The sequence below is a fragment of the Marmota monax genome, unplaced genomic scaffold (genome assembly GCF_021218885.2).
Source record: "Marmota monax isolate L192 unplaced genomic scaffold, Marmota_monax_Labrador192_F-V1.1 WCK01_AAM20220418_F8-fsc00021, whole genome shotgun sequence".
NCBI lineage: Eukaryota > Metazoa > Chordata > Mammalia > Rodentia > Sciuridae > Marmota > Marmota monax.
The window spans coordinates 11,419,951-11,447,713 of record NW_026695228.1 but is presented as its reverse complement, the minus strand read 5'-3'; the positions used below and the strand labels follow the sequence as shown (position 1 = coordinate 11,447,713).

At 45.8% G+C, this 27,763-nt stretch overlaps 1 protein-coding gene across 1 annotated transcript in view; it reads left to right on the top strand.

Annotated features, from left to right (window-relative positions):
- Window positions 1-13,645, top strand: part of Slc22a14 (solute carrier family 22 member 14) — a 46,113-nt gene extending 32,468 nt beyond the window's left edge. The window contains exons 6-12 of the mRNA XM_046437437.2: window positions 367-535; window positions 5,601-5,721; window positions 5,924-6,021; window positions 6,245-6,459; window positions 8,707-8,815; window positions 9,438-9,638; window positions 11,157-13,645. Of these exons, the coding sequence (XP_046293393.1) occupies window positions 367-535; window positions 5,601-5,721; window positions 5,924-6,021; window positions 6,245-6,459; window positions 8,707-8,815; window positions 9,438-9,638; window positions 11,157-11,358 (1,115 nt within the window). The 3' untranslated portion in view covers window positions 11,359-13,645. The remainder of the gene's footprint in view (window positions 1-366; window positions 536-5,600; window positions 5,722-5,923; window positions 6,022-6,244; window positions 6,460-8,706; window positions 8,816-9,437; window positions 9,639-11,156) is intronic.
- The last annotated feature ends 14,118 nt before the right edge of the window (window positions 13,646-27,763 follow it).

Sequence of the window (27,763 nt, the reverse complement as noted above, 5' to 3'; positions counted from 1 at the left end):
CTCTAAGGCAAGATAGTGATTCCTTGCCTGGCTATGAGACAGGCCATGTGAGGCACACAGTTCCCGGAATAGGCACTGATCAGGCAGCAAGGGTAGAGGCAACAGGGTGAGAAGAGATGGAAGGCAGGTGTGTATTAGGAAGCCCAGCATGTGCCCTGGTGGGGATTCACAGAAGTGGTCTGTCTAGTTTTGAGGGGTGTCTTGGACTTCAGGGAGCAAGGGTGGGCTGGCACCAACCTACTGGAAGCCAACAGGATGGAGTTAAGTCATAAAAAGGTCGAAGAGCCACTGTTGACATGCCAGGGATCGGGGGCAGCCCCAGGGACCCTGAGCTGAGCACCATTTTGTCCTTTTACTTCCGTACAGTCACTGAGTGGCTTGTGGGGGAACACCGGGCCCATGCCGTCATCCTGGAGCACTGCTTTTTCTCTGTGGGGATCATGTTCCTGACGGGGCTCGCCTACAACCTTCCCCACTGGCGGATGCTGTTTCTGGTGGGCGCGGTACCCGTGTTCCCCCTCATCTCCTACATTTGGTGAGCAAATGAGTTCAGGGCATTCATGAGGCTGGGTCTGATGGGCACAGACGGAGGGTGTGGGGGGTCCTCATGTGGGAATGGCAGTGCTCCCCTGGGAAAGATGCATGTGGAGGAGATGAGGAGCAGAGCCTCTGGAACCCCAGTGCTCACCTTCCCCTCAGAGGACACCCTAAAAAGATGTCAGAGAGATATGGGGAGACCAGGAGGAAGAGTGCTAAAGGACAAAGCTCAAGGTCAGGGAATGGTCAGGGTCAAGGCAGGAGAGGGGAGTGAGGAAGGGCAGGCTGGCCTTGATGACCTTCTTGAGGTGACTTCAATAGAATGGCAGGAGTGGAAATAAGTGAGTAGAAGTGGAAGGAAAGGAGCCACCTGGGAAACAGCTGATTTGGGAGAGGGGGAGGGGATGGTGTGCATGGGCAGCGGAGGCAGGCAGGAGAGGGTGTCTGGGGTTTTCCATTGTAGGAGGCACAGACAGGCCCCTGAGAGACTGGAGCTATGAAGGGACCATGGGTGGATCAAAGCTTGGAGGGGTTAGGAGGGGAGTGAAGCAGGAATGAGAGGGCACTGTTGATGGTGGGCAGTGGGTAAAGTAAAGGAACAGAAGGCCATAGAGGTGAGAGGAGGGGAGATGAGATAACTCACTTGTTAAGGGTTAGATAGTTCTGTGTGAAGAAATCTCCAAATTTAATATTGAAATTACCACATTTAATCTTTTTTTTTTTTTTTTTTTGGTACTGGGGATTGAACTCAGGGACACTCAGCCACTGAACCACATCCCCAGCCCTATTTTATATTTTATTTAGAGACAGGGTCTCAGTGAGTTGCTTAATGCTTTGCTATTGCTGAGGCTGGCTTTGAACTTGCGATCCTCCTGCTTTAGCCTCCCAAGCTGCTGGGATTACAGGCGTGTACCACCATGCCTGGCACATTTAATCTTGATAACCCTGAAAGATGAGCATTAGGGTAGATAACTGAGGCTTCAAATAATTTGTCCAAGGTCACATGACTCAAAAGTGGGGGACCTGGGATTTTAACTCAGTTTATCTGGCTCCAAAGCCTCTGTGTGTTTTAACTACTGCGCTATACACAGAATGGATTATAGGAGTTGGGGTTACTAGTTAGGAGGGAGAGCATGGATGTAGCTCAGGGGCTTTCCCAGTTCTGTAGAAGCTAGAGACCAGTTTTGCCAGTCCTTGAGATGCCTAAAGGAATGTGGGAACCATCTGATGCCAGGTGCCATGTCTTCATCTTGTAGCTGGGAAACTGAGGTTCATGCATAACTTGACCTAAAAAACATTTTTGGAAATGTTAATTAATGTAACAGAAGAATATGATTACAAACTAAATAATGCAAAAAGGTTTGCAATAAAAAATAAGTTTCTGGTGTCCTCTCCCTATCATAGTCCCTGGTTCCTTTCTTAGAAGCCATCACTCTGAACTCTTAGCTCTTTCTGCTGGTAGATGTCTTAGTAGCCCTACGCACTCAGAGCACTGGAGTTTTTAATGGGTTGAATTCTCTGGGAGATGTTTTTTTCATCTACAGTCTTTAGACATGTCCCACCAGCTGTCCCTTCCCTGACATGTGGCAATATTTTGGGCAGATACTATCTCTTTCTAGTCATTCTTAGTTACTAGAATAAGTCTCATTTTGATAATAAAGACTTAATTTCAGACACTAAAAAATCCAGTTCAATCCAACTTGAAACCTCAGCTTGTATCAAATCCTCAGCAGCTCCCTGGCCCCTGCTCAGGCTAGTGGCCTAAGGCAATGAGATCATTCCTCACCATCCTCTTCCTGCTTTGATTTTCCAGGTTCTAGGAAGGGGATGGGGCATCAGAGAAAAGAGACCAAACACTTGCGTGACAGGAGCTGTGATGAGCTGTCAGTATCCTCTGGAGGAAAGATGTTCAGATTTCCAGTGGATCTTCTGAGCATTGGCGTTTTCTAATGGTCTTGCATTCTTTGTGATCCCCTGCCCCAACTCCTGTTGCTGGCAGTTCAATCCACACCTTCTTCCTGTAGAAGTCTCCTCACCCTGGCACATGACATGCCTGCAAGACTGCAGGGTTCACTTGGCCAAAAATCTTACTGTCCCTCAGCCCCCCACCCCCCGCCACGGTGGCTCTCACCAACTTACTGCCTTCCTCTTAGCCAGATAAGAGATGACACCATTCTCTAAGTTTGTGTAGCCCTCGAACTTCAGGAGACACTTGTTTGTCCTCCCACAAACCCTCTCACTATCTAGAGTACCAGGGCAAGACCTCAAGTTTCTAACTCCAGCCAGAGAGTGGGAGAGCAAGACCCCCTTTCTGGAAAAGAATCCCAAATCTACCTATGGAGTTTGCTTGGACTCCCCTGGGCCTGGCTGGAGTGGATGAGAACATGGGGTAGAGAAGATATTCAAGACCCTTTCACTTCCATGAACGGCCACTGGTCCACTGCATCATGTGGCTTTTTTATCTCTCTCTTTTTTTAGCAACTCCTCTCCCTAATGTATCTTTAGAATGTGAGGGTTTTTTGTCCATTGTTCCCAGATTTGGGAGCTGCTGCTGAAATCCCAGAACAGAAAAGTTCACTTACCATTTGGTTACACTGTGATTCCTTATTCTCTGATTTCTTTTTCTCAGTAGCATTTGAAACTTCATGAATATGAAATTGCAAAACATCTCAGATGTTCTTGAAGAATACAAGTTAGAATTTAATTTTCTTCCCCCCCCCCATTCCCTACATTATCTTTTTTTTTTTTTTTTTTGTACCAGGGCACCTATTTTGTATTTTATTAGAGACAGGGTCTACACTGAGTTGCTTAGTGCCTTGCCATTGCTGAGGCTGACTTTGAACTCGAGATTCTCCTGTCTCGGCCTCCCAAGCTGCAGGGATTACAGGTGTGCGCCACTGCGCCCAGCTCCCATTCTCCATATTATCTATGTCCTTCTGGATTATTCTTTTCTTTTATGTTTGATTGGTTTGCATCCTCTTAAACTTGGGAGGTTTTCTTCAATATCCAGCCATCCTGGGTCATTCCTTTATATTTAAGAGAGTCACTAAGGAACTAAAGGGAAATCATGAGGAGCAGCTAAGTGGCTGGTGACCTTTAGGGAAATGGATCTTAAATCTGTGTAGAACATCAGCATCATATGGAAGCTTGTTAAGATGTGGGGGTAGGGGCTGGACATCTCTCTCAGTTTCTGCATTTGCAAGCCCAGGTGACGCCTGAGAATCTGCATTCCTCAGGCTGCGCTGATGACCACACTCTGAGAATCACTCCTGTTGGGCGGCTGCTGGTTCTCGGAGGATCCCAAAGCTGGACCATGGCCAGGCTCCAGCTGCTGTGCTCCCCACTGAAACTTGTGGCTGGGACTCTAGCTGTCATTGTGAGAACTTTCTCTTAACTCCTGTATCTGTCCTTGGCCCTTGCCCCTGCTCTGTGTTTGATTCCTTGGCCTTCCTTATGTTCTAGGTGCACAATGCAGGGGGAACGAATAGTCCCATTTGTGGGAACTGGGTGCTCAGAGTCCTGTAGGGCCAGGACAGTCCACTGTATCTCCCACAGCATTCCATATAACACAGGCTGTGCTTGGATGTCAGTCTGTCAGGCTGCAAAAATACTTTAGACTAGTTTATAAACATAAGCTTCTCACTTCAGCTTTGGAGGCTGGGAAGCCTGAGATTAAGACCCAGCAGATTTGGTGTCTGGTTGGGGCCTGTTTCTCATGGAAAAGAACCATCTATGTGTTTGCCCATGGCAGAAGGGACAAGCAAGCTCCCTTTGGGCCTCTTTTATGAGGCTACTAATCCCATTCATGAGGGTGCTGCCCATGTAACCTCGTTGTCTCCTTAAGGTCCCAGCTCTTACTACTCTTGCACTGGGGAAAAGATTCAATTTGTGAATTTGGAGGACATAGACATTCAGACCACTCAGTTGGCTCAGTCAGAAGTTCTCTTATCCACTTTTAAGCTTCATTTCACTGTTATCTTTCTCCTACTGTGTCCTTTCCCATTCTCTCTGTCCTTGAGAGTTGATTTTTTAAATTCTTATTTTCTAGTGGGCATGCCATCGAATCCCCTATCTTCTTTGAAGCCATAGGGGCTTTCACCAGGACAGTTCCATAGTCTTACAGTAGAAAAGAATGCCTAATTGCTGGACCCTGCTGGAAGAGGGTAGGAGCAGCGTAGATAAAGTGGTCTCCAGGGTCCTGGGTGTATTTTCAACAATCAGCCACAGAGTCCAGGCTCTGGAGGCAGTGACAGTGTGAGAAGTGGGTAGAGGGCAGTGGCACAGCTCTGTAGAGAATGCCTTAGACAGGGACCCAGGTTTTACCAGCTCTGCCTCTGTGACCTGGGCCAAGTCCTTACTCCTTGAGGCTGAGAATCAAATGGGATTATCACATAGGTCCAGGGCTGGGTAGAGATTAAACAAGATGATACAAAGGCGCAGAGCATAATTCCCAGAACTTCATCTGTGCTTTAGCTGGGAACCTGTGTGAATTCTGACAGCCAAAGAGGATTAGGAAAAAAGAGTGTGGCAAGGTAGTCTGAGGTCAAAGACAGCAAGGTGTGACAGGGGAGAGATGGGACACAGCAGAGAGGTTCACTCACCCCTCCATTCACCCAGGTAGGGTGCTCGGCTCTTGGGTCAGATCCAGGGTCCTGGCCCCTCCCCCATACTCTCCAGGCTGTTAAGGAGACAGAGAGGGAATAGCAAGAACCCCGTGACAAGGAGGGATCTCACAGAGGATATGGGCATGGAAGACATTCCTCGGCACATGTGGGCAGATGGGGACAACCCCTGAGGTAGGAAAGAAGAGAGCTCTTAGAGATGACTGAGGGTGAAGGCAGCAAGTGACTGGGTGTCACTGAGCAGCTGTGGGGGCTGTGTGTATCTTAGAGGAAGGACTGACTGCCAGGGAGGGTCAGAGGGCATCCTGAGGTTGGCAGTGACCTTGGAGGCACCTCAGTCACCTCGTGCTGGAGCAAGATGGCCACAGCCGAGGCTAGGATGGGGTCATCTTGGCTCTCTGGGGCATCCTGGAATGACAAGAAGAGGGGTGGGCAACACAGGATTCTCCCAGAGTCCCCACGGTGGCTGATGATGAAAGGAAAGGTGAAAGAGGCCAAGGAGGTGTTGTGCTACGCCGCTGAGGTCAACAAGAAGACCATTCCTCTCAACCTGCTGGAAGAGGTAAGAGGTTTGGGGCAGGAGTGGGGCCAGGCAGTGGGCTGGGGGAAGACCCTCATCCTTCCAGGTGAATGATGATAACAGGGCAAGGCCAGAGCCAGCTTAAGTGCTGTTGGGGATAGGGTGAGCATTGTGGATCCTGTGGGGGTGGGGAGCCTGCTGGGGGTCTCAGGCCTTCCTCTGGCTGTTCCTGTTTGTCCTGTAGCTGCAGCTGCCTGGAAAGAAGGTGACTAAGGCCTCTGTCCTAGACTTCTACAGCAATAGATACCTCTGTAAGGTGACCTTGGTGATGGGCTGCGTGTGGTGAGTATTTAGGGCTGGCTGGCAGGGATAGAAAACTGATATTCCAGCCTCGAGCTCTTGGGAGGGCTATAGGGGAGGGTCAGGCTGCAAGAGGAGCAGGGCCTAGGGGGACGCTTCTTGCAGGTCCCTGTGCTTATTTCTTTTCTCCAATCCTACCCTGCCCCTCTCTGCTCAGCCTCTGACTCTGTTCCTGGCGCCATCTCTCTCTGCATGTGTGTTCCAGGCTTACCATCAGTTACAGCTATTTTACACTGAGTCTCAAGTTGAGAGATTTTGGAGTGAGCATCCACTTCAGACAGGCGATCCCTGGTATCTTGGAGGTGCCCGCCCGGCTGTGCAGCATCGTTCTCCTTGAACAGATGGGGAGGAAATGGAGCCTGGCTGTGATTCTCATCCAAACCGCCTTCATGTGCTTTCTTATGCTTTTCCTCCCCCAAGGTATAGCCCACCCTGCCCGGATAGGCCACCTCCAACTTTCCTGCTTCCTCAAAACCCCTCTGCTGGCTCCTATCCTGGCCAGCCAGCTAGGCACACAGGATTTAGCTTTCTGCAGGCACAGCTTACCCACCCTGAGGAGGCCTAGCCCCTAAGGATCAGGTTGCAAGTGGGAGTCCTCAAGACAGGACACCCATACACTCTCAGAGGCCTTAGAGAGGAGGGTGTGCTGTTCAGAGAAATCATCCCTATGTGGGAGGGCAGACCACCTTCACCACCTGATTCCAGCCCACATCAGAAGCAGATCTAGTGGTTCAATGTGAATGAATGAAGACAGATACTCCTCCAGTTGCTATCCCAGGCTCTGCCTCTCATTTATAGCCCCTCTGATTGGGAACTACATGTTGTTATCTGTGACTTCAGGAATAACCTATTCACTAAAAATTGTGCACAAATGCAACCCAAAGGAGGAAGGGGATAGCTAGCAGTATTTTCAATATTTCAAAGAGCCGTAGACAATGAACATGTCCCAGGATCTTGGGTTGCAGCACACAGGACTGCAGGGTCAGTATACACCTGCTTGGAATTGCTGACCCCAGGAAGCCCCTTCAGCGACTGGGGCCCAGGCAGGGAAGGCAATATCTGGGGTCTGCCCTTCCTGGTGCTTCCTCCCTTTCTCTGGGTGCTGGAATTGTATGTCCTCTGTTGAGATTCTTCCCCTCCCAAATGTTGGCAGATGTTGATGGACTAAATCAAAATGGTTGAACAAATTTATGATTAGATTTCTACTGCTTGGTGGTTTAAAAAAAAAAAAAAGCAGAAACATTTAAAGTTCTTAGATTGTGAGAGTATGGGAGGCCAACTAGCACATGACTGTGTCTGACTCTCCTGCTGACTGGTGCAGCATCTGGCAGTCACGCTGTGATCTGGATAGCCCCAGTCTTCTAGGGTGCGAGCAACTGTGTCTTCGTGCATGGGCGTGCCTTCCTATATCCCCATGGGTAGAGCTACGCTCACCTGCTCCTTTGTAATATTACCCTTGCCCTGTTTGGGATAGAATGTTCCATGGAAATGCCTTTTGTGTGTCCCTTTCTCTTACTGTTGTCCTTGGGTGTGGCCTTCCTAGATGTCAGCTAACCTACTGACAGTGGACATCATGAAGCTAGACTCAGCCCCCTTAAAACTGATCCCTTGCCTCATTTGAATAGCTTCTCCTCAATAAAAGGGGTCAGCATGTGTGTGTGTGTGTGCTCTCTCTCTCTCTCTCTCTCTCTCTCTCTCTCTCTCTCTCTCTAGCTTCATGAACATTCTATCCCAAACAGGGCAAGGGGTAATATTACAAAGGAACAGGTGAGCGTAGCTCAACCCATGGGGATATAGGAAGGCACGCCCATGCACGAAGACACAGTTGCTCGCACCCTAGAAGACCGGGGCTATCCAGATTACAGTGTGACCACCAGATGCCACACTAGTCAGCAGGGGAGTCAGACACGGTCACGTGCTAGTCAGTCTCCCACATGAGAGCACCTAGGAACAGACTCCCTAATAGAGAAAAGTTGTCAATCTTGATTTCATCCCAGAGTCAAGAAAGGTGGGAAGTGGAGCTGGAGCAGGACCCTGCAGGGGGGTGACAGGGAAGAGCTGGTAACCTGGCAGGCAGTGAACAAGGGCTCCAGCCCCACTGCACTTGCTGAGGGACACTCCCCCAGATGCTGAGTCTTTTGTTTCTCCTTCAGAGCACATGTCTAGCTGCCATAGGCAGGCATCCTGGAGTGTTTAGGACCAATCCCAGCCATGCAGACCCCAGGGACCAAACATCCTTGCCCAGGTCACCTTGCAGAGCACAGATGGGAACCCTGAGTGGGAAGCCTAGTGCAAGTGATGGCCAAGGAGCAGGTGGGTGGGGTATGGTAAGCTACAGCTGTTTGAGGATGTAGAATAAAGACAGCCCTAAAGGCAGAGATATGGGGGCTCGGCCCAGCAAGGTGGTGGGTGGCCTGAGGGGCCTTTGGGTTTCCAGTGTAGTATCTCCGACTTCCTGGTCAATTCTCCTACAGCAGATATGCTAACTTCTGGCCTGGCTGGGCCTCTACAGATTGATCCTCCTTGGACAGAGTGCCTGAGTCTGCTGGACAGCTGACCAGGTGGTAGGGGTGGATTGCTCAGATGCTTTCTGTGAGGGATCAAGGATTGATGGGCACTGAGGGGAAGATGGCCTCAGCCTTAGGTAGCTGTGTTTTCTGGACACAGGTCTAAAATCCGCCATAATCTTGGTGCTTGTGCTTGGACAGTTCAGCCTGGCCACCAGTGTCTCTGTGGTCTTCCTCTACACTGCTGAGCTCTTCCCCACCATCGTCAGGTATGGGGTCTGGTAGATGAGGGAGCCATGGAGACCATGGAGGGGTAGTATGGGACAATGACAATATTAATATAGCAGCTAAGATTGAGCGTTCTCCTGGTGCTAAGCAGTTCACAAGGATGACCTCACTTAGTCCTCAAAAGATCTCCCAAATGCCACCATTAACCATGTTTTAAACAATTAAAGCAAAGAGATAAGGGTACTTGTTGTAGGTGAGACACAGCAAGTGGTAGAGCTGGGTTCCAGGTTGGGTGGGTCTGACTCCAGTCTCCACCTCACAACTCACTGGATGGAATGTGTTTGGGCCACCTGAGGCTCAGCCCCGACCCTGCAAGAGCTCTCCGTGACAGCAGCTATGTCTTCCTGTATACCCAGAACGGCTCCCTGCACATCCACACAGTACCCTGTGGTTCTTACCTCTCTTACTCCTGATACCCATAAAAGAAGGCTAGAATTACTACCTACTTGAAATTCATGGAGAACTAAACTCCCCCCTAGCCACCCAATGAGCTGGGATGGGTGGAGACTGAAGGGTGTGGAGCACCAGGTAGCTTCTCCCCTATCTTACCTGGTCTGTGGGCCTGACGAGCCTTCCAGACCAGCTCTCCTTGCCACTTTTCAGGTCTACAGGTCTGGGGCTGGTGTCTCTGGCCTCATCAGGTGGAGCCATCTTGTCCCTGATGATCATCAGCCAGCTCCCAGCCCTCCTGCCCATTTTTCTCTGCTTCATCTCCTCTATCGCAGCCTTGTGTTTTTCCGCCCTGCTGCCGGAAACACAAAACCAGCTCCTCTCTGACAGTATGGAGCAATTTTCAAGAGCAAGGTAAGTGTATGAGACTGCCCTTGGCAGTGAGAATATGTCAGGCACTGTCCATCCTGGCCCCTTGGCCAGAGGGCCTGGGATAACAGGAACGCCCTATGTCCATAGCAGTGTTCCCAGATCTATAGGTACTGCCACTCATTGAGGTCCAGCCCAGCCTCTGACAGCTCCTACCCCGCCTGGCTCTCTTCTTCCCGGCTTCATTTGCCTGTCTGGACTGGAGCACTGCTCTCCAGAGATACTCCAGAGGTACCTTGGCATCTTTCCCTCCCCAGACACAGGGGACTGACTTGGAATTGTCTTTCTGAATAACTCTCCTTTTCTGTCTGAGTCCCTACTCCCTCAAGGGAGTAGCCTTGATTAATGATTCTGGATTAAAGAACCCAGCCTTGATTAATGATTTTGTACTCTTAGCCCCAACAACCCAGGACCCCATTTGGGAACTGAGCTCCACTCCATATCTCCTTAGGCAGTTCTGGTCTCTGATTCCCTAAGTGTCCCCTGGATAAGATTTGTCATAATTGGCAGAACCATCTCTTCTGGGGATTTGGGTCAACAGAGTTCATCACTGTCTCCCTGGACCTGAGGGGAGCTGAGCAGCAGTGAGGAGCAGAGGTCACTTGAGGTCCTATAGTATCCTCTGCTCTATACTGTAGGAGTTGCTGCCTCTGGCTTTCCTCTTGTCTTCCTTTCTACTCTTCTCCTTCTCTCCCCATCTCCTTAGACTTTTATTGGACCACCAGTGTAAGGAATTGTCCAAAGGCTGGGTATCAGAGGTCAAAGGTTCTCACCTTTGAGAAACCATAGTTTATAGGGAGGTAGATATGCAAACAGTTATCATGAGTGGTCTCTGACCGTGGATGTATAGGACCTATTGTAACAGCCCAGGGAAGGAAGAACTTTATCTTAGGAGTTGAGGAATGTCACAGAGGAACTGATATTTATGTAGAACCTGAAATGTGGATAGGAGGTTGCCCCACTGTAGTAGAGAAGGGAAATATAATGAACAACAGAGCAGAGCAGTGGAGAATGTGGGTTCTGCAGCCAGAGAGCCTGGATTTCAATTTTTTGTGCTAATACTTCCTAGTATGTGCACAAGAACATAGTAATAACTAGAGCAAACACTCATTGCATATTTACCATGTGCCAGGTCTCATTCCATGTGTACCTTCTCTCATTTTGTCCTCAAATGAACAAGATGTGAAGTGGGACCTGTTACCCTTTTGCAGATGAGGAAATTGAAGCACAGAGAGGTAAAGCCGTGTAGTCCAGACTTCCTCTTCCATAGGGATTTTGAGAGGATTAAACCCATATAGAGCAGTTGGAGGCAGTTCTGGTATATGGCAGATGCTCAGTAAGTGCTAGCAAAGGGAAGGGGTCTAGCTGGGGCAGGGAGATAGAACCAGCCTGTTCCGGGAGGCAAGGGTCCCTCCTGGGCATATGGAAGTGAGAAAGCCCCATTTCCCAGAGTGCAAAGCCTGGCATGGCTGAAGGTGCCTCAAAGTAGCCACTTTGTCTCAGCTTACAGAAAGATTCCCTTCAGCATTCTGACAGCAGTTTCAAGAAGAGGAGGAACGATGAGGACACACCTGATGATATGTCTGAGGAAGTGGCAAAGAATACCATTCACAATGCCCAGATTCTGAGAATGGACTCAAACTATTACTCCAACGCTAGCTTGAAGAAATCCAGAGAAGAGAAAACAGACAGTCAGGTTTCCTGAGGGCCAGGCCCCAGACTATCTCGGGTTGGAAATGAGTGGCTGGGTATGAGACTGTGGTTTCCAGGCCATGAATTCCAGGCCCAGCCCAGTGGGAGGGGGCAGGATCAGTCTTGCTCTGAGGCCAGCCCTTGAGATAAAAAAAATGGCCCCTTCTAGGGGAGCTTGGCTGTGATTCATTCCAATAAAGGTACCATGTTGGTCTTGAGATGGCTAGGTCCAAGTTGGCTATATCAGAGAACCCAGAAGCCCTGGCCTAGAGAAAGGGGTTAGATAGGCTCCTCAGATTCCTGAGTGTGTCTTTGGCTAAACTCAGGGACAGTGAAGCGCTCTCTAGATGGTGTGGGGGGTAGGGTGGGCAATGTCTCTGTGTGCTAGAGGTAGAGCAAGGGTGAGACTGACTGTGCCTCTGTATCAACCAATCCTTCTGCCTCGACATCTGTCAGTGTACTTGGCTCCTAGCTCAAATGCAAGGTGAGAATAGGCACTTCATGCAGGGGCAGAATGGAGAGGAATGATGAGAACTTCTCCCATTTGTCCCATTACACAGGGCTTTCTCATTTGTTTTCCTTTGATATTTTCAAATCTCAGTCCTCATCCTGGAGAATGCCTTCCTAGGGGTTCCAGTCTATCTGATCTCTGAGATAAGCCCCACACCCTAGGTCATAGTCCCAACAGCCCTGGGTGAATCTTCCCTCCACAGCCAGCATGGGGCTAGACAAGTTGGGACCAGCACTTCTCATTCATTAGCCAGACTGGAAAGCCCTAGAGTCAGGCTCTGACACCATCTTTCCCTGGGCAAGGAAGTTCCTGAGGTCAGTACCTGAATCATCTCCTCCACTCTTGCCCAGTTTGTTGGAAGATTATGAACTTGTAAGGAGTATCTCTGATCTAATTCCTAAGGAGCTTCTGAGGAGGAGGATAGAAAAGCCTATCTGTTCTCATGGAGCCAGGATAGCGAGACCCTGGGATCTCACACATTACTCTTACCATACAGGTGTCTTAGTGTAACATTGACAATTAAATGCCAAAATTCTATGAAATTAGATATCATTAATAAATTATCTCTCCCACAAATCTGACATTTTTCTGATACACTAAATAGTATGAAACATGTCAGCAAGGGTCTCCCTGTGTGCAAAGACAGGTAAGTAATGCTAGAACTTGTGATGGTACATGCAGATACCTGTGAACTCTGGGACTCTCATTTCTTTGGTCACTGATTACTAGCTATGTGAAATTCTCATCTCATCTTCATCTTTCAATGGCTTATATATTTCCACCACTAAGAGACCAAGCCCCCTTATCCTATGATATTCCCCACCCCTGACATGGGATGCTGCTCATAATTTACCAGAGCATATGAGCCTGTGGTGTGAGGGATTGTACATGGTGAGTGTGAAGGAGCTCAGGACTGGACTAGGCCCCCAGAACATGGGCAGAAAACTCAGTCTCATGAAAGCAAGCCCCAAACCCAGCAACAAGTATAAAAACCTGGGAATCCTGCTAAAGTCTTGGTGGAAGCAAACACTAAATGAATTCAAAGCATAGTTGCCACAACAATGCAAACCTCTAGGGTTTTCTAGGGAAGACAAACTTCAATGAAAAGAAACTTGTAAGTAAAAATTACTGAGCATGTGAAGAAACAAAAGGATATAAGTGCAGAATCAATAAATGGAGGGTTGCCATCAATGAATAAGTAGTGATGGAGCTCCCTGAAGAGTACACGGCATGGGTTCAGAATGTTCAGAGATGAAAAAATGTAACTCCTCAGACACAAACTTAAAAACTGACAGCTATAAATTGTAGAAATGAACAATATAGTGACTGAAGTGGAAAGCAACAAAGAAGTGAAATTAGAATAGACGCCACGTTTGTTTGAATATTCTTTGTGGATTGATTCTTTTATCATGAAATATTTCTGTTTCTATTAATGCTTTTTGCCATAAACACTCCTTTACTTGATACTCTTTTGCACCCATCTTTTAAACTTTTAAATTAAAGAATAATATACAATATACAAAAAGGTTTGGGGAGAAGATGGCGGCGAGGGGAGTGCATTGCCCCCGTGTGCTGCTTCACTGTGTGGGAGTATGACAAGTCAGGACGGCTAAAGGATATTTTGTTAGGAATTTCCAGCAATAGTGGGGTGCTCCGGAACCTGGAGGAAGGATTTCCATCGCACAAGGATCGGCTACGGGGACTCAAACGCGAGAGGTTTGTCGCACGGAGGGTAACACTGCTTATTCAGCAAATCGCCCCGCGGCTAGAGTCTGCAGCGTGCGCTGGGATAGAGACGCAGGGTTACAGTGCTGCAGTTTCTGCCAGACGCGCAAGCACCGTACTCAGGGCTGAATTCTGGGTTCGAGACGGGGGAAGGAAGCGGTCCATCTCGGTTCTCCACACGGGTCAGACCACAGAGGAGGCCAGCAGCCACCATGTTGGTAAACTGACGTCACCTTCCCTGTTTTCGACTGACCGCAGCTCATTCAGCCATAGAACAGGTAATTTCAGGCTGCAATTCGCCTGCGGCTTGCAGACAGATTGCTAGGGTTCAGAGCCTGGGTGCTTCTTAGAACCTGATCTTATCGGAGCGAACACCGAGCGTGGGGCGGCCGAGTTCCGGCTCCCGGAACCGTCCCGGAACCGCCCTGGCCCAGGGCTGCGGAGCCTGCGGAGGCTGCTTCTTGGACCCTGCTACTATCAGAGCATACACCAAGCACTAAGCAGCCGAATTCCGGCTCCCTGAACTGAGCCCGCGGGGGCTGCTTCTTGGAGCTTACACTTATAGGAGCTTACACCGAGCATGGAGCGGCCGAGTTCCGGCTCCCAGAACTTCCCTGGACCGGGGCTAGGAGCCCGCGGAAACTGCGTCTCGGTCCGGGTCCTGCTGAGGGCCGGTCAGGACTCACCCGTTGCTTTGGTTGCCTGGCAAAGGGAACGAAATGCTGCCATTCGCATAGGATACCAACATGGCAGAGATCTGATGTCAGCAGAAAGCGGCGGAGGAGAGAACTTCATCAATACCAGCGGTGACATAAGCAGTTGGTCTCCTGGTAGGGGGGGTGAGGCACAGTCACCCGAGTCTCCTCAATTTGTCCTGGAGCCAGAGGGGAGGAGCCGGGCCGCCGCCAGCGCCCGGAGCAGGCCCAGCGGCTCGCCAGCGTGGTGACCGCGTGACCCCAATTGGAGAGGGGGCGGAGCGGAGCCGCCACCCGCACCCGCAAGGTGGGCAGACCCGCGACCCAGTGGTACATGGGCGTGGTAGGGGGGGCAGGGCAGAGCCGCCGTTCGCGCTTGCAAGGTAAACAGACCTGTGACAGCCTGGCGGGTCAGGCCCAGTGGCCTGCCAGTGTGGTACACACGTCACCCCAACTGGAGTAGGGGCAGAGCAGATCCTTCTCCCACGCCCGGATCAGGCCCTGCTGGTGTGGTGGTCACGTGACCCCAATTGGAGTGGGGGCGGAGCGGAACCGCCACCCGTGCCCACAGGGTGAGCAGACCAGTGATCAACCTGCAGATCAGGCCCAGGGGTCCGCAGGCGTGGTAGGAGGGGCAGGGCAGATCCGCCGCCCGCGCCTCCAAGGTAGGCAGACCTACAACAGACCGGCGGATCAGGCCCAGGAGCCTCCCGGTGTGGTACAAACACCACCCTAATTGGAGTAGTGGCAGAGCAGAGTCGCCGCCCGTGCCAGGAACAGGCCCAGCATCCTGCAGGCGGGGTAGTCACGACACCCCAATTGGAGTAGGGGCAGAGCAGAGCCTCCACCCATGCCTGAAAGGTGGGCAGATCTGCGACCGACCAGCGGGACAGGCCCAGTGGCCTGCCGGTACGACAGACACGTCACCCCATTTGGAGTAGGGGCAGAGTAGAGCCGCCGCCCGCGCCTGCAGGGTAGGCAAACCTGCAACCGACCGGGGGATCAGGCCCGGTGGCCTGCCAGTGTGGTACACTCATCACCCCAATTGGAGTAGGGGCAGAACAGAGCCGCCGCCAGCTCCCAGAACAGGCCCAGTGACCTGCTGGCGTGGTAGCCACGACACCCCAATTGGAATAAGGAGAGAGCAGAGCCGCCGCCCGCACCTGCAGGAAAGATACGCAAGCAGTATGAAAAGACAAGGAAAGAAAGGACCACAAGCAATGCAGGTCAATGCAACTTTAGAAGAGGTAACAGTTGCAGCAGATGGAATGTCAGATAAAGAATTCAGGATATACATGCTTCAGATGATCTGGAGTATCAAGGAAGACATTAAACAGCAAAATCAGACAATGAAAGATCACTTCGACAACGAATTACGCAAACAAATCCAGGAAGCAAAGGATCAACTATACAGGGAGATAGAGGTTATAAAAAACAAGCAATCAGAAATCCTAGAAATGCAGGAAGCAATAAACCAACTTAAAAACTCAATGGAGAATACTACCAGCAGAGTAGAACACTTAGAAGATAGAACATCAGACAATGAAGACAAAGTATTTCAACTGGAAAAGAACATGGACAGCTCAGCAAGACTGTTAAGAAACCATGAGCAGAACACCCAAGAAATATGGGATAACATTAAGAGACCAAACTTAAGAGTCATTGGGATACAGGAAGGTACAGAGCTCCAAACCAAAGGAATGAGCAGTCTATTCAAAGAAATAATACAAGAAAACTTCCCAGACTTGAAGAATGAGACAGAATCCCAAATCCTAGAAGCCTACAGGACGCCGAATGTGCAAAATCATAAGAGATCCACACCTAGACACATTATAATGAAGATGCCCAACATACAGAATAAGGAGAGAATTTTAAAAGCTACAAGAGAAAGGAAGCAGATTACATTTAGCGGTAAGCCAATCAGGATAACAGCTGATCTTTCAACACTGACTCTGAAAGCTAGAAGATCCTGGAATAACATATTTCAAACACTGAAAGAAAATGGGTTCCAACCAAGAATTGTGTATCCAGCGAAATTAAGCTTCAGGATGGAGGATGAAATTAAAACCTTCCACGATAAACAAAAGTTTAAAGAATTCGCAGCTAGAAAACCATCTCTTCAAAACATCCTCGCCAAAGCATTACAGGAAGAGGAAATGGAAAATAACAATGAAAACCAACAGTGGGAGGTAGGACAGTAAAGGGGGGGAAAATAATCAAAGAGGAAAACAAACCATGTTTAGTAACAGAAATAAACAAATATGGCTGGAAGAACAACCCATATCTCAATAATAACCCTAAATGTTAATGGCTTAAACTCACCAATTAAGAGACACAGGCTAGTAGAATGGATCACAAAACAAGACCCAACAATATGCTGCCTACAGGAGACGCATTTGATAGGAAAAGGCATACATAGGCTGAAGGTGAAAGGTTGGGAAAAATCATATCACTCATATGGACTTCGGAAACAAGCAGGAGTGTCCATACTCATATCAAATAAAATAGATTTCAAGCCAAAGTTAATCAAAAGAGATAAAGAGGGACACTACATACTGCTTAAGGGAACCATACACCAACAAGACATAACAATCATAAATATTTATGCCCCAAACAATGGTGCAGCTATGTTCGTCAAACAAACTCTTCTCAAGTTCAAGAGTCTAATAGACCACCACACCATAATCATGGGAGACTTCAACACACCTCTCTCGCCACTGGACAGATCTTCCAAACAAAAGTTGAATAAGGAAACTATAGAACTCAATAACACTATTAATAACCTAGACCTAATTGACATATATAGAGTATACCACCCAACATCAAGCAGTTACACTTTTTTCTCAGCAGCACATGGATCCTTCTCAAAAATAGATCATATATTATGTCACAGGGCAACTCTTAGACAATATAAAGGAGTAGAGATAATACCATGCATCTTATCTGATCATAATGGAATGAAACTGAAAATCAACGATAAAAGAAGGAAGGGAAAAGCATACATCACTTGGAGAATGAACAATAGGTTACTGAATGATCAATGGGTTATAGAAGACATCAAGGAGGAAATTAAAAAATTCTTAGAGATAAATGAAAACACAGACACAACATATCGGAATCTATGGGACACATTGAAAGCAGTTCTAAGAGGAAAATTCATTGCTTGGAGTTCATTCCTTAAAAAAAGAAAAAACCAACAAATAAATGATCTCATACTTCATCTCAAAATCCTTGAAAAAGAAGAGCAAAACAACAGCAAAAGAAGTAGAAGGCAAGAAATAATTAAAATCAGAGCTGAAATTAATGAAATCGAAACAAAAGAAACAATTGAAAAAATTGACAAAACTAAAAGTTGGTTCTTTGAAAAAATAAACAAAATCGACAGACCCTTAGCGATGCTAGCGAAGAGAAGAAGAGAGAGAACTCAAATTACTAGCATACGGGATGAAAAAGGCAATATCACAACAGACACTTCAGAAATACAGAAGATAATCAAAAACTATTTTGAATCCTTATACTCCAATAAATTAGAAGATAGTGAAGGCATAGATAAATTTCTTAAGTCATATGATCTGCCCAGATTGAGTCAGGAGGATATAGAAAACCTAAACAGACCAATATCAATTGAGGAAATAGAAGAAACCATAAAAAGACTACCAACTAAGAAAAGCCCAGGTCCGGATGGGTATACAGCAGAATTTTACAAAACCTTTAAAGAAGAACTAATACCAATACTTTTCAAGCTACTTCAGGAAATAGAAAAGGAGGGAGAACTTCCAAATTCATTCTATGAGGCCAACATCACCCTGATACCTAAACCAGACAAAGACACTTCAAAGAAAGAAAACTACAGACCAATATCTCTAATGAACCTAGATGCAAAAATCCTCAATAAAATTCTGGCGAATCGGATACAAAAACATATCAAAAAAATTGTACACCATGATCAAGTAGGATTCATCCCTGGGATGCAAGGCTGGTTCAATATACGGAAATCAATAAATGTTATTCACCACATCAATAGACTTAAAAATAAGAACCATATGATCATCTCGATAGATGCGGAAAAAGCATTCGACAAAGTACAGCATCCCTTTATGTTCAAAACTCTAGAAAAACTAGGGATAACAGGAACATACCTCAATATTGTAAAAGCAATCTATGCTAAGCCTCAGGCTAGCATCATTCTGAATGGAGAAAAACTGAAGGCATTCCCTCTAAAATCTGGAACAAGACAGGGATGCCCTCTCTCTCCACTTCTCTTCAACATAGTTCTCGAAACACTGGCCAGAGCAATTAGACAGACGAAAGAAATTAAAGGCATCAAAATAGGAAAAGAAGAACTTAAATTATCACTATTTGCAGATGATATGATTCTATACCTAGCAGACCCAAAAGGCTCTACAAAGAAACTATTAGAGCTAATAAATGAATTCAGCAAAGTGGCAGGATATAAAATCAACACGCATAAATCAAAGGCATTCCTGTATATCAGCGACAAATCCTCTGAAATGGAAATGAGGACAACCACTCCATTCAAAATATCTTCAAAAAAAATAAAATACTTGGGAATCAACCTAACAAAAGAGGTGAAAGACTTATACAATGAAAACTACAGAACCCCAAAGAGAGAAATAGAAGATCTTAGAAGATGGAAAAATATACCCTGTTCATGGATAGGCAGAACTAACATCATCAAAATGGCGATATTACCAAAAGTTCTCTATAGGTTTAATGCAATGCCAATCAAAATCCCAACGGCATTTCTTGTAGAAATAGAGAAAGCAATCATGAAATTCATATGGAAAAATAAAAGACCCAGAATAGCAAAAACAATGCTAAGCAAGAAGTGTGAATCAGGCGGTATAGCGATACCAGACTTCAAACTATACTACAGAGCAATAGTAACAAAAACAGCATGGTACTGGTACCAAAACAGGCGGGTGGACCAATGGTACAGAATAGAGGACACAGAAACCAATCCACAAAACTACAACTATCTTATATTTGATAAAGGGGCTAAAAGCATGCAATGGAGGAAGGATAGCATCTTCAACAAATGGTGCTGGGAAAACTGGAAATCCATATGCAACAAAATGAAACTGAATCCCTTTCTCTCGCCATGCACAAAAGTGAATTCAAAATGGATCAAGGAGCTTGATATCAAATCAGAGACGCGCCGTCTGATAGAAGAAAAAGTTGGCTACAATCTACAGTCGGTGGGGTCGGGCTCCAAATTCCTCAATAGGACACCCATAGCACAAAAGTTAATAACTAGAATCAACAAATGGGACTTACTCAAACTAAAAAGTTTTTTCTCAGCAAAAGAAACAATAAGAGAGGTAAATAGGGAGCCTACACCCTGGGAACAAATCTTTACTCCTCACACTTCAGATAGAGCCCTAATATCCAGAGTATACAAAGAACTCAAAAAATTAGACAATAAGAGAACAAACAACCCAATCAACAAATGGGCCAAGGACCTGAACAGACACTTCTCAGAGGAGGACATACAGTCAATCAACAAGTACATGAAAAAATGCTTAACATCTCTAGCTGTCAGAGAAATGCAAATCAAAACCACCCTAAGATACCATCTCACTCCAGTAAGATTGGCAGCCATTATGAAGTCAAACAACAACAAGTGCTGGCGAGGATGTGGGGAAAAGGGTGCACTTGTACATTGCTGGTGGGACTGCAGATTGGTGCAGCCAATTTGGAAAGCAGTATGGAGATTTCTTGGAAAGCTGGGAATGGAGCCACCATTTGACCCAGCTATTCCCCTTCTTGGTCTATTCCCTAAAGACCTAAAAAGAGCATGCTACAGGGACACTGCTACATCGATGTTCATAGCAGCACAGTTCACAATAGCAAGACTGTGGAACCAACCTAGATGCCCTTCAATAGACGAATGGATAAAAAAAAATGTGGCATTTATACACAATGGAGTATTACTCTGCATTAAAAAATGACAAAATCATAGAATTTACAGGGAAATGGATGGCATTAGAGCAGATTATGCTAAGTGAAGCTAGCCAATCCCTAAAAAACAAATGCCAAATGTCTTCTTTGATATAAGGAGAGTAACTAAGAACAGAGTAGGGACGAAGAGCGGGAGAAGAAGATTAACATTTAACAGGGATGAGAGGTGGGAGGGAAAGGGAGAGAGAAGGGAAATTGCATGGTAATGGAAGGAGACCCCCAGGGTTATACAGTGGAGGAGGTAGAGAGAGAGGAGGGGAGGGGAGGGGAGCGGTGGGGAGGGGGGAGGGTGGATGATGGGAAAGGCAGCGGAGCACAACAGACACTAGTATGGCAATTTGTAAATCAATGGATGTGTAACTGATGTGATTCTGCAATCTGTGTATGGGGTGAAGGTGGGAGTTCATAACCCACTTGAATCAAAGTGTGGAATATGATATGTCAATTAATTTGTAATGTTTTGAACAACCCACAATAAAAAAATTAAAAAAAAGAATAATATACAAATAAATGTGTGGATCATCTTGTGTATGGTTTTGAGTTATCACAAAGTTCATGCCTATATCAGATCTATCACTTATATCAAAAGACAGAAAATTACTAGCCTCTCGAACTCCGCCCTTCCTCTTCCAGTCACAGGCCCAATTCTTTAGAGATAATTATTCACCCCTGACAACATATGTTACTTTTGCTCATATTTGAACTTTGTAAGAGAGGTCTTGTGTATGGTTTCTTCCACTCAAAGACTCATCCATGTTGTCACATGTAGTAATTTGTTTCTATGTTGTGCCATGTTCCATCACATGAATGAATCAACAGTTTATTCATAAACAAGTTTGGGTTGTTCCCAAATGGTGAAAATGAACTATGATGAATAATCCCTTCTATGAACCTTCCTTTATCTAGATTCTTGACCTGGGAGCAAGATTCCTGGGTCAGAATATATATCACTTCAACCTTGATATGCCAAGCCATTGTCCAAAGTGGTATTTCAATTTATACTTACAAAAAGCAGCAGAGAAGAATTTCTGTGAGTTGTATCTTGGATAACACTTTTCTTATTTTACACAATCTGTGGCTGAGTATATTTAGGGGGTTTAAATTTGTGTTTCCCCAATTCCTAAGGAGGTCGAGCACAGAGTTTGGATGTAATTTAGGTATAATAACCAAAGTTTCCTGTGTTGGAAGCTTGGTGGAACCTTTAAAAGGTGGGACCTTGTGGAAGGTCCTTAAGTCATTGAAGATGTACCCTTGGAAAGGATTAAAGTATTTCTTATGGGATTATGAGTTGGTTCTCCAGAGAAAATTATTATAAAAGGAGCAAACTTGGCCACACCCAGTTCTCTCTTGCTTCCTGACTGGTAATATGATTATTTGTCCTATATCTGTTCCCACCATTGCTATTTCCATGATGTGACACAACTGAGAGAAGAATCCTCATCAGAGCCTGTGCTCTGCCATTTGTACTTTTAGCCTCCAAGACACTGGACTAAATAAACCTCTTTTCCTCAAAAATTGTCTTTCTCAGGTATTTTGTTACATGAAGGAAAACTAATACAAGCATTTTTTTTCATAAATTTATTGGCCACTTGGATTTCTTGTTTTGTAAAGTATTTGTTTACATCTTTCATCCATTTTTACATTGGGTGGTCTGTCCTTGTTCTTTTTTTCGTCAATGAAACTTTATTTATGCAGTACTGAGAATTGAACCCAGCACCTTACACATGCTATGCAAGTGCTCTACCACTGAGTTACAACCCCAGCCCCCGCATCCTTGTTCTTCAGAGAGATTCTCAGGAGTACCAGATATTCCTGTCATGGGCCCATTGTCACGTTATGTTACAAAAACATCTCCTCCTTAGATTTGCCTTAATTCTGTTTATTTTCATTTTTTTTCTACTCATAACATTTGTGTATACACATACCTGATTTTTCAAGGATTGATTGTTGGAAAGACAGCCTTTTCCCACTGTTCTCAGTGCTATCATAAATCAAGTGACTGGACAAGTAGGTTTGATTCTGAGTTTTTCATTTTGCTTCATTGATATGTTTGATATTTACTAAGCAACACCACATTTTTTAAGTACTATATTGTGTTAAAGTCTTGATATCCAGTAGAGGAAGTATTTCCACATTGTTATTCTTTAAGAGGGTTCTGTTCTTATCTTTCTATGTTTCCATACAAATCTCAGAGTCAGTTTGATAAGTTCCATGACAAAAATGAAGAAAAAAAAAGCTTGCTGATATTTTAATCAGGATGATGGTGAGTCTATACACCAATTTACAATATCAAGTCTTCCAGCTTAAGAACATGCTAGATTATCTCTACATTTATTTAGATCTCTGAAGTTCTTCAATAAAGTTTTAGTTTATATAGTTTTCTCCTTAGAAGACTTGTTCATTTTTAAAATTTAATCCTGGCAACTGATTTTTTTTTAAAAAAATCAATGCTAAGGAATTATAAATGATGATTTTATGGTTTTTTTCTTAATTTCATTTTCCACTAGTTGCTAATAGTGAAAAGTGCAATTGATTTTGTTATATGTTGATTTTCTACCCACAACCTTATCAAATACTATCTTGCTTCCTGATGTTCAAGTCTTCAGTTTATTTCTCTTGCCCAAATGCACAAGCTGGTTCCTCCAGAACAGCACAGAAAAATATCCATGCAAGCAGGCATCTTGCATGACCTCTGGTTTAAAGGGAAAGCAGTTACCATTTCAACACTGATATGATTTTTGTGGTTTGTGTAGCTAAGGAAGTGCTTTGCTATTTCTAATTTTGCATGAGTTTTTTTTTTTTTTTAAATTTCTCCTTTGCATCTTAAATTGTCATATATTGTTCCTTTGGAAGGGGGCCTCCTCCATTGCAGGGGATGATCCGAGTAGCTGAAGGCCTGAGGTACTAGCTCATCCTCTTCCAATTTTTACCAGACTGCCTTAACCTATGGCCTCATCAAAACTACTTCCCAGAAGACCTGCTCATAAGTCAGGAGCCATGTTTATTTCCACATCTGGAGACAAGGCAGAGAGGTGGGCAGAGCCTCAGATCTGGCAAGGTAATACCTGTTCTTGCACTAAGAGCCTTGGCCTGCAAGTCACAAGGTGTGGGCCTCCTAGCCCAGCACATCTTCACCCTCAGAGTGAATGGTATACCTTATTGCTGAAATGTGCTCTGGCTCTAAAACACGAAATGCATAATAAACATTAATGAGCTATTCTCTGCGCACACCACCATGTGCAATCTGCCTGAAGGGGAGATTATCTCCCATTGTCCAAAGCTGCCTGGGTCCCAGAACCTGGGTGCTTTTCTGCTGAATGACAATGGACCATGACACAGAGGGAGGGATCCCAAAACCTTAGAGTGGAGTTCTAAGCCCTGACCTCCTAATCCAGCAGGCAGAAGGCGTTATCTTTTGGTGCTAAATTGGCCTCTCATAGGTAAATGCCAATCCAATTAGCACCCCTGTCCCCAGGCCGTTCTTCACCCTACCTCCATATTGTCTAATGGGGCCTGAGTACAAGAGAGCCCCACATAGACCCTTTACATAGAATTATATGAGTGTCCTGCAGAATGCTCTGCCCAAGAACTTAACTGCTCTAGATCTCACTGTCCTACCAAACCTTCTCTTTCTTGATCATAGAGCATACAATAAGACCAGGGATTCTGAGAGTGAGGTCATCGTTACACTGCCACAAAATGTGTCTCTGGGAAGGTAGGGTTATGTGAGATATCGTGGTAACAGAAAAGGCATTCTGCAATACCACTAACTGGTAGTGCTGATAAAAATGGTGCAGCCAGGGGAGGCAAATGCATGCCCAAAATATGTGTCTATTCCTGCAAAGGCAAACAATTTCCCCAAGAAATTGAAAGGGGATCAAGAACCAGGAGTCTGACTGTGTCCAGTGGAAATGGTACCATTTCTAAGCTCAGCACAGCCTGTGAACGAGACACATAACAGCAAGGGTTTAGGGGAAAACAAATGTCTATTACATAAAAAGGATAATTGCAAATCAAATGACCTTGGCTTCCATTTTAAGAGAAAGAGAGTAGCTGGAGCTCAAAGTAAGTAAAAAAAAAAAAGAATAACAACTAAGAGGAAATAAATGAAATAGTAAACAAAAATAAAATAGAGAAAATTTAGTAAAACCCAAATCTGATTCTTCTAAAAATCTCTAATGCTGTTAAACCTCTAGCCTGACTGATGGGGAAGAAAGAAAGAGAAGACACAAATGACCAATATCAGAAATGAGAGAGGTGGCATCACCCCAGCTGGGCTGTACAGATGGTAACTGGGTAAATGGGATTATTGTGAATGACTGTATGGCAATAAATGAAACAACTGAGATGAATAAATGTCTTGCAGAACACAAGTGTCAAAACTGTCTTGAGAAGAAATAGGCAACTTAAAAACCTACATTTATTTTAAAAAGGGTTTGTAGTTAAAAAGAAAAAGGTTACAAAGAAAAAGGTACAGTAGCCATATAAGGGTGGTGGGGATAAGCTCATGATGTGATGTCACGTGAGGCTCTTACCTGGATACCATGCATGTTTTGTAAATGGTCTTGTGAAGCTGGCACCAGAGTGCCTGAGGACGCAGCCAACTGATGTCCCCAGGTTGTGCTATCCACCTTATCTGCCTAATGATTAACTCTCCTTCATCACAAATATTCTTGGATGAGCACTTACACAGGACATGATTATGGTCACACTCTGCAGAGTCCATCCATAGATAGATATCTTTCCCCTTGGCATTTTGTCACCAATCTTCCAATCTGCTCTTTGCAAATCCCTGACCAGCTGGCCCACCTATTAGCCACTGCCCTCAAGTCAGGAACTCTGATCTCATGCTGGTTCCTCCCAAGGCCCAAGCCCAACAGCAAACCAGAGGGCAATGGGAGCCTGTGGCTATCTTCCTTGAAGGTCATTAACTTGGGGGTACAGAGCCCACTAGAGTACAAGGGGAGGAGATGTGGAGAAGTCAATATTAGCACCTGAGCCCACCAGGTAGTTTAAAACAAACAGGGAATTTGCTATCTCATGTAACTGAAAATCTCAGCAGTGAGGCTAGAAGCAGCAACTCACATTCATTTCTCCTGCTTGCTTTTACTTTTTAAATATGGCTACTGGGAAATTTAAAATCACATGTGTGGCTCAGATGCCATGTCAACATGTTGACTAGAGCTCCACTAGAAAGCAGTAATTCTTGGAGTCGATGAGGCTGGCACTCTGAACACACTTCATTTCCACTTAGGGTGAGAACTAGAGCAGCCTATCTGCACCAGAGAGCACAGGAGACTTCCCTCATGGGTCCTTGGGCTCCAGCTTCCCTTGGCCCTCAGGGGCAGTTCATGGCAAGTGATATTGATGCATGTGTCCTTGGGTTAAGGTCATCTGGGATGGACCCAGTGGGGTTTGCTCAGGGAAAGAGGAAATTCAGAAACAACAGTCCCTCCTGCTAGTCAATGTCACTTCCTTGCTCATTTTTTGTTTGCACAACTGCCTGAAGCAGAAATACCACCATGCTTTTCCATTTCCTTAATCCACCTTGCATGCAGCCACCCAGCTAGCCTCTCCATGCTGAGGTTCAACAACCCTGCGCTGGTAGCCCCAGTCCAGGGCCCTGTTACAGCCTGAATTCCTAATCATCCCTGCCAAACCCTGAGGGTCCTATCCCACCAGTCTCTTCTCCAGATGTGCCTCTTGCTTTCCCATTCACTTAAATTATTCCTTTTCTGCTTGAATCTCCTTCTCCCCTCCTTGTCCACTCTGCCCATTCCACCATCTTTTAGAGCCCACCTCAGGGCCATCTGCCTCCAGAGGCCCTTTCCAGGCATGTGGCACACAGAGGCCTGTCCTCGGGACTTGTAGGACTTGCTGCCTGGGGCACAAGCAGTATAACTGCTGCCAGGGCTCTGCTGTCTTCCTCCTTGCGTCACTCAGGTTCCTGCTTTGTGTCTTGATTCTCCCACTGAGTCTTAATTTCCTTGAGGACAAAGCCATGCTTGGTTTTCCTTCATTTCTGCCTTGGTTTAGACCAGTACAGTAAGCAGCTCCTCCAAAAATGAGTTCATGAAATGAAATGATGTTTGGAGATTATATCTATCTATCTATCTATCTATCTCTATATCTACCTATCCATAGATAGATACACACACACGTAAATGAGTTATCAGTGATAATTTTTATAATGAAATGTTCATTTTAAAAAATGATGGAAAACTAAGCTTTAATCATTACTTAGGCACCATGGGCTTTGGTTTTTTGCTTTATATATTAACAATTAATTTGTTTTTCAATTTTAGATAATTGTAGATTTGCAGAAAGTTGAAAAGATATCACAGAAGTTGCTGTATTCTTCACACAATCTCCCCCAGTGAATGGTTGAATGTAACTGCAGGACAATACCAAGACCAGGAAGGTGACATTGGTAGAATGTGTGTGTAGCTCTGGGCCATTATATCACATGTGTAGACTCAGTCACTCTGCAAACTCCCCCCACCATCGTGTAATCCTCTTGAATATTTCCTCTACATGAATTGAAGCCACATCACAATACACGGTTCTTATGACAGGGGAGCTAGTGGGGTTCGATCTTCTGAGGAAGGTTCTCCAGGGACCCCACAGTTCATCATTTCTCTTCTCTTTTTCATTAGTGAAGTTGCCTGAGGCAGAAATTACCACAGTCCTTTAACCTGTCTTCTCCTGTTCCTTAATATATCTTGTACACAACCACTAAACTAGTCTTTTGGATGGAACAGTGTACAGACCCCAATCTGAACAGTAGACAGAAAATTGACTGGAAAAGAATTAACAAGTAGAACTTCCAAACCATCTAGGAAGGGAAAGGACTTTGGACTTGCTCCTATTTTTACTCTTTCCTTAGTTCATCTTTCTTAATGTTCTAAGAGTCCTCCTCCTATCTTTACCTTTCTGCTTCAAGAATTTACTGTAGCTCTTCTCTTAGGATAGGTCTGCTATTGGCAATTCTTGCAGATTTCCATCTGAGAATGTCTGGATGCCGCAGTCTGGCTGGGCACAATCAGGAGCCACTTGTCAAAAGAAACTAACTTTATTTTTAGAACCACACACGCCAAACAAAACAGCCTCTCAGGAAAAACCCTCAGAGCCTCAACTGCCACCACCGGCTTTCCACAAGCCTCTCTCTCCCACACAAGCTTCTCTCCACCTCCCACAATCCTCGTGCTCTTGAGGCCGATTGGCTGGGTCACGTGGGCGGAGCCAAAAAAGTCCCCCAATGAGCAGCTCCGTGGTCTGAAAGGGCAGGGAAACAGCCCAATTAGCATCACCGCAGAGGAGCCGATCAGCTAGATGTTGCTGGGGCCGAGGAGCCAATCAGCTAGATGTTGCTGGGGCCGCTGTGAGCCAATCATCAGCCAGCAGCTGGAAGTTTGCTGGCAGCTGGAAGTTTGCTGGGGCCCCTTTGGCTGTGGCTCTCAACATCTCCCCCTCTCTGTATAAACAACAAGCATGTGGCTTAGGGA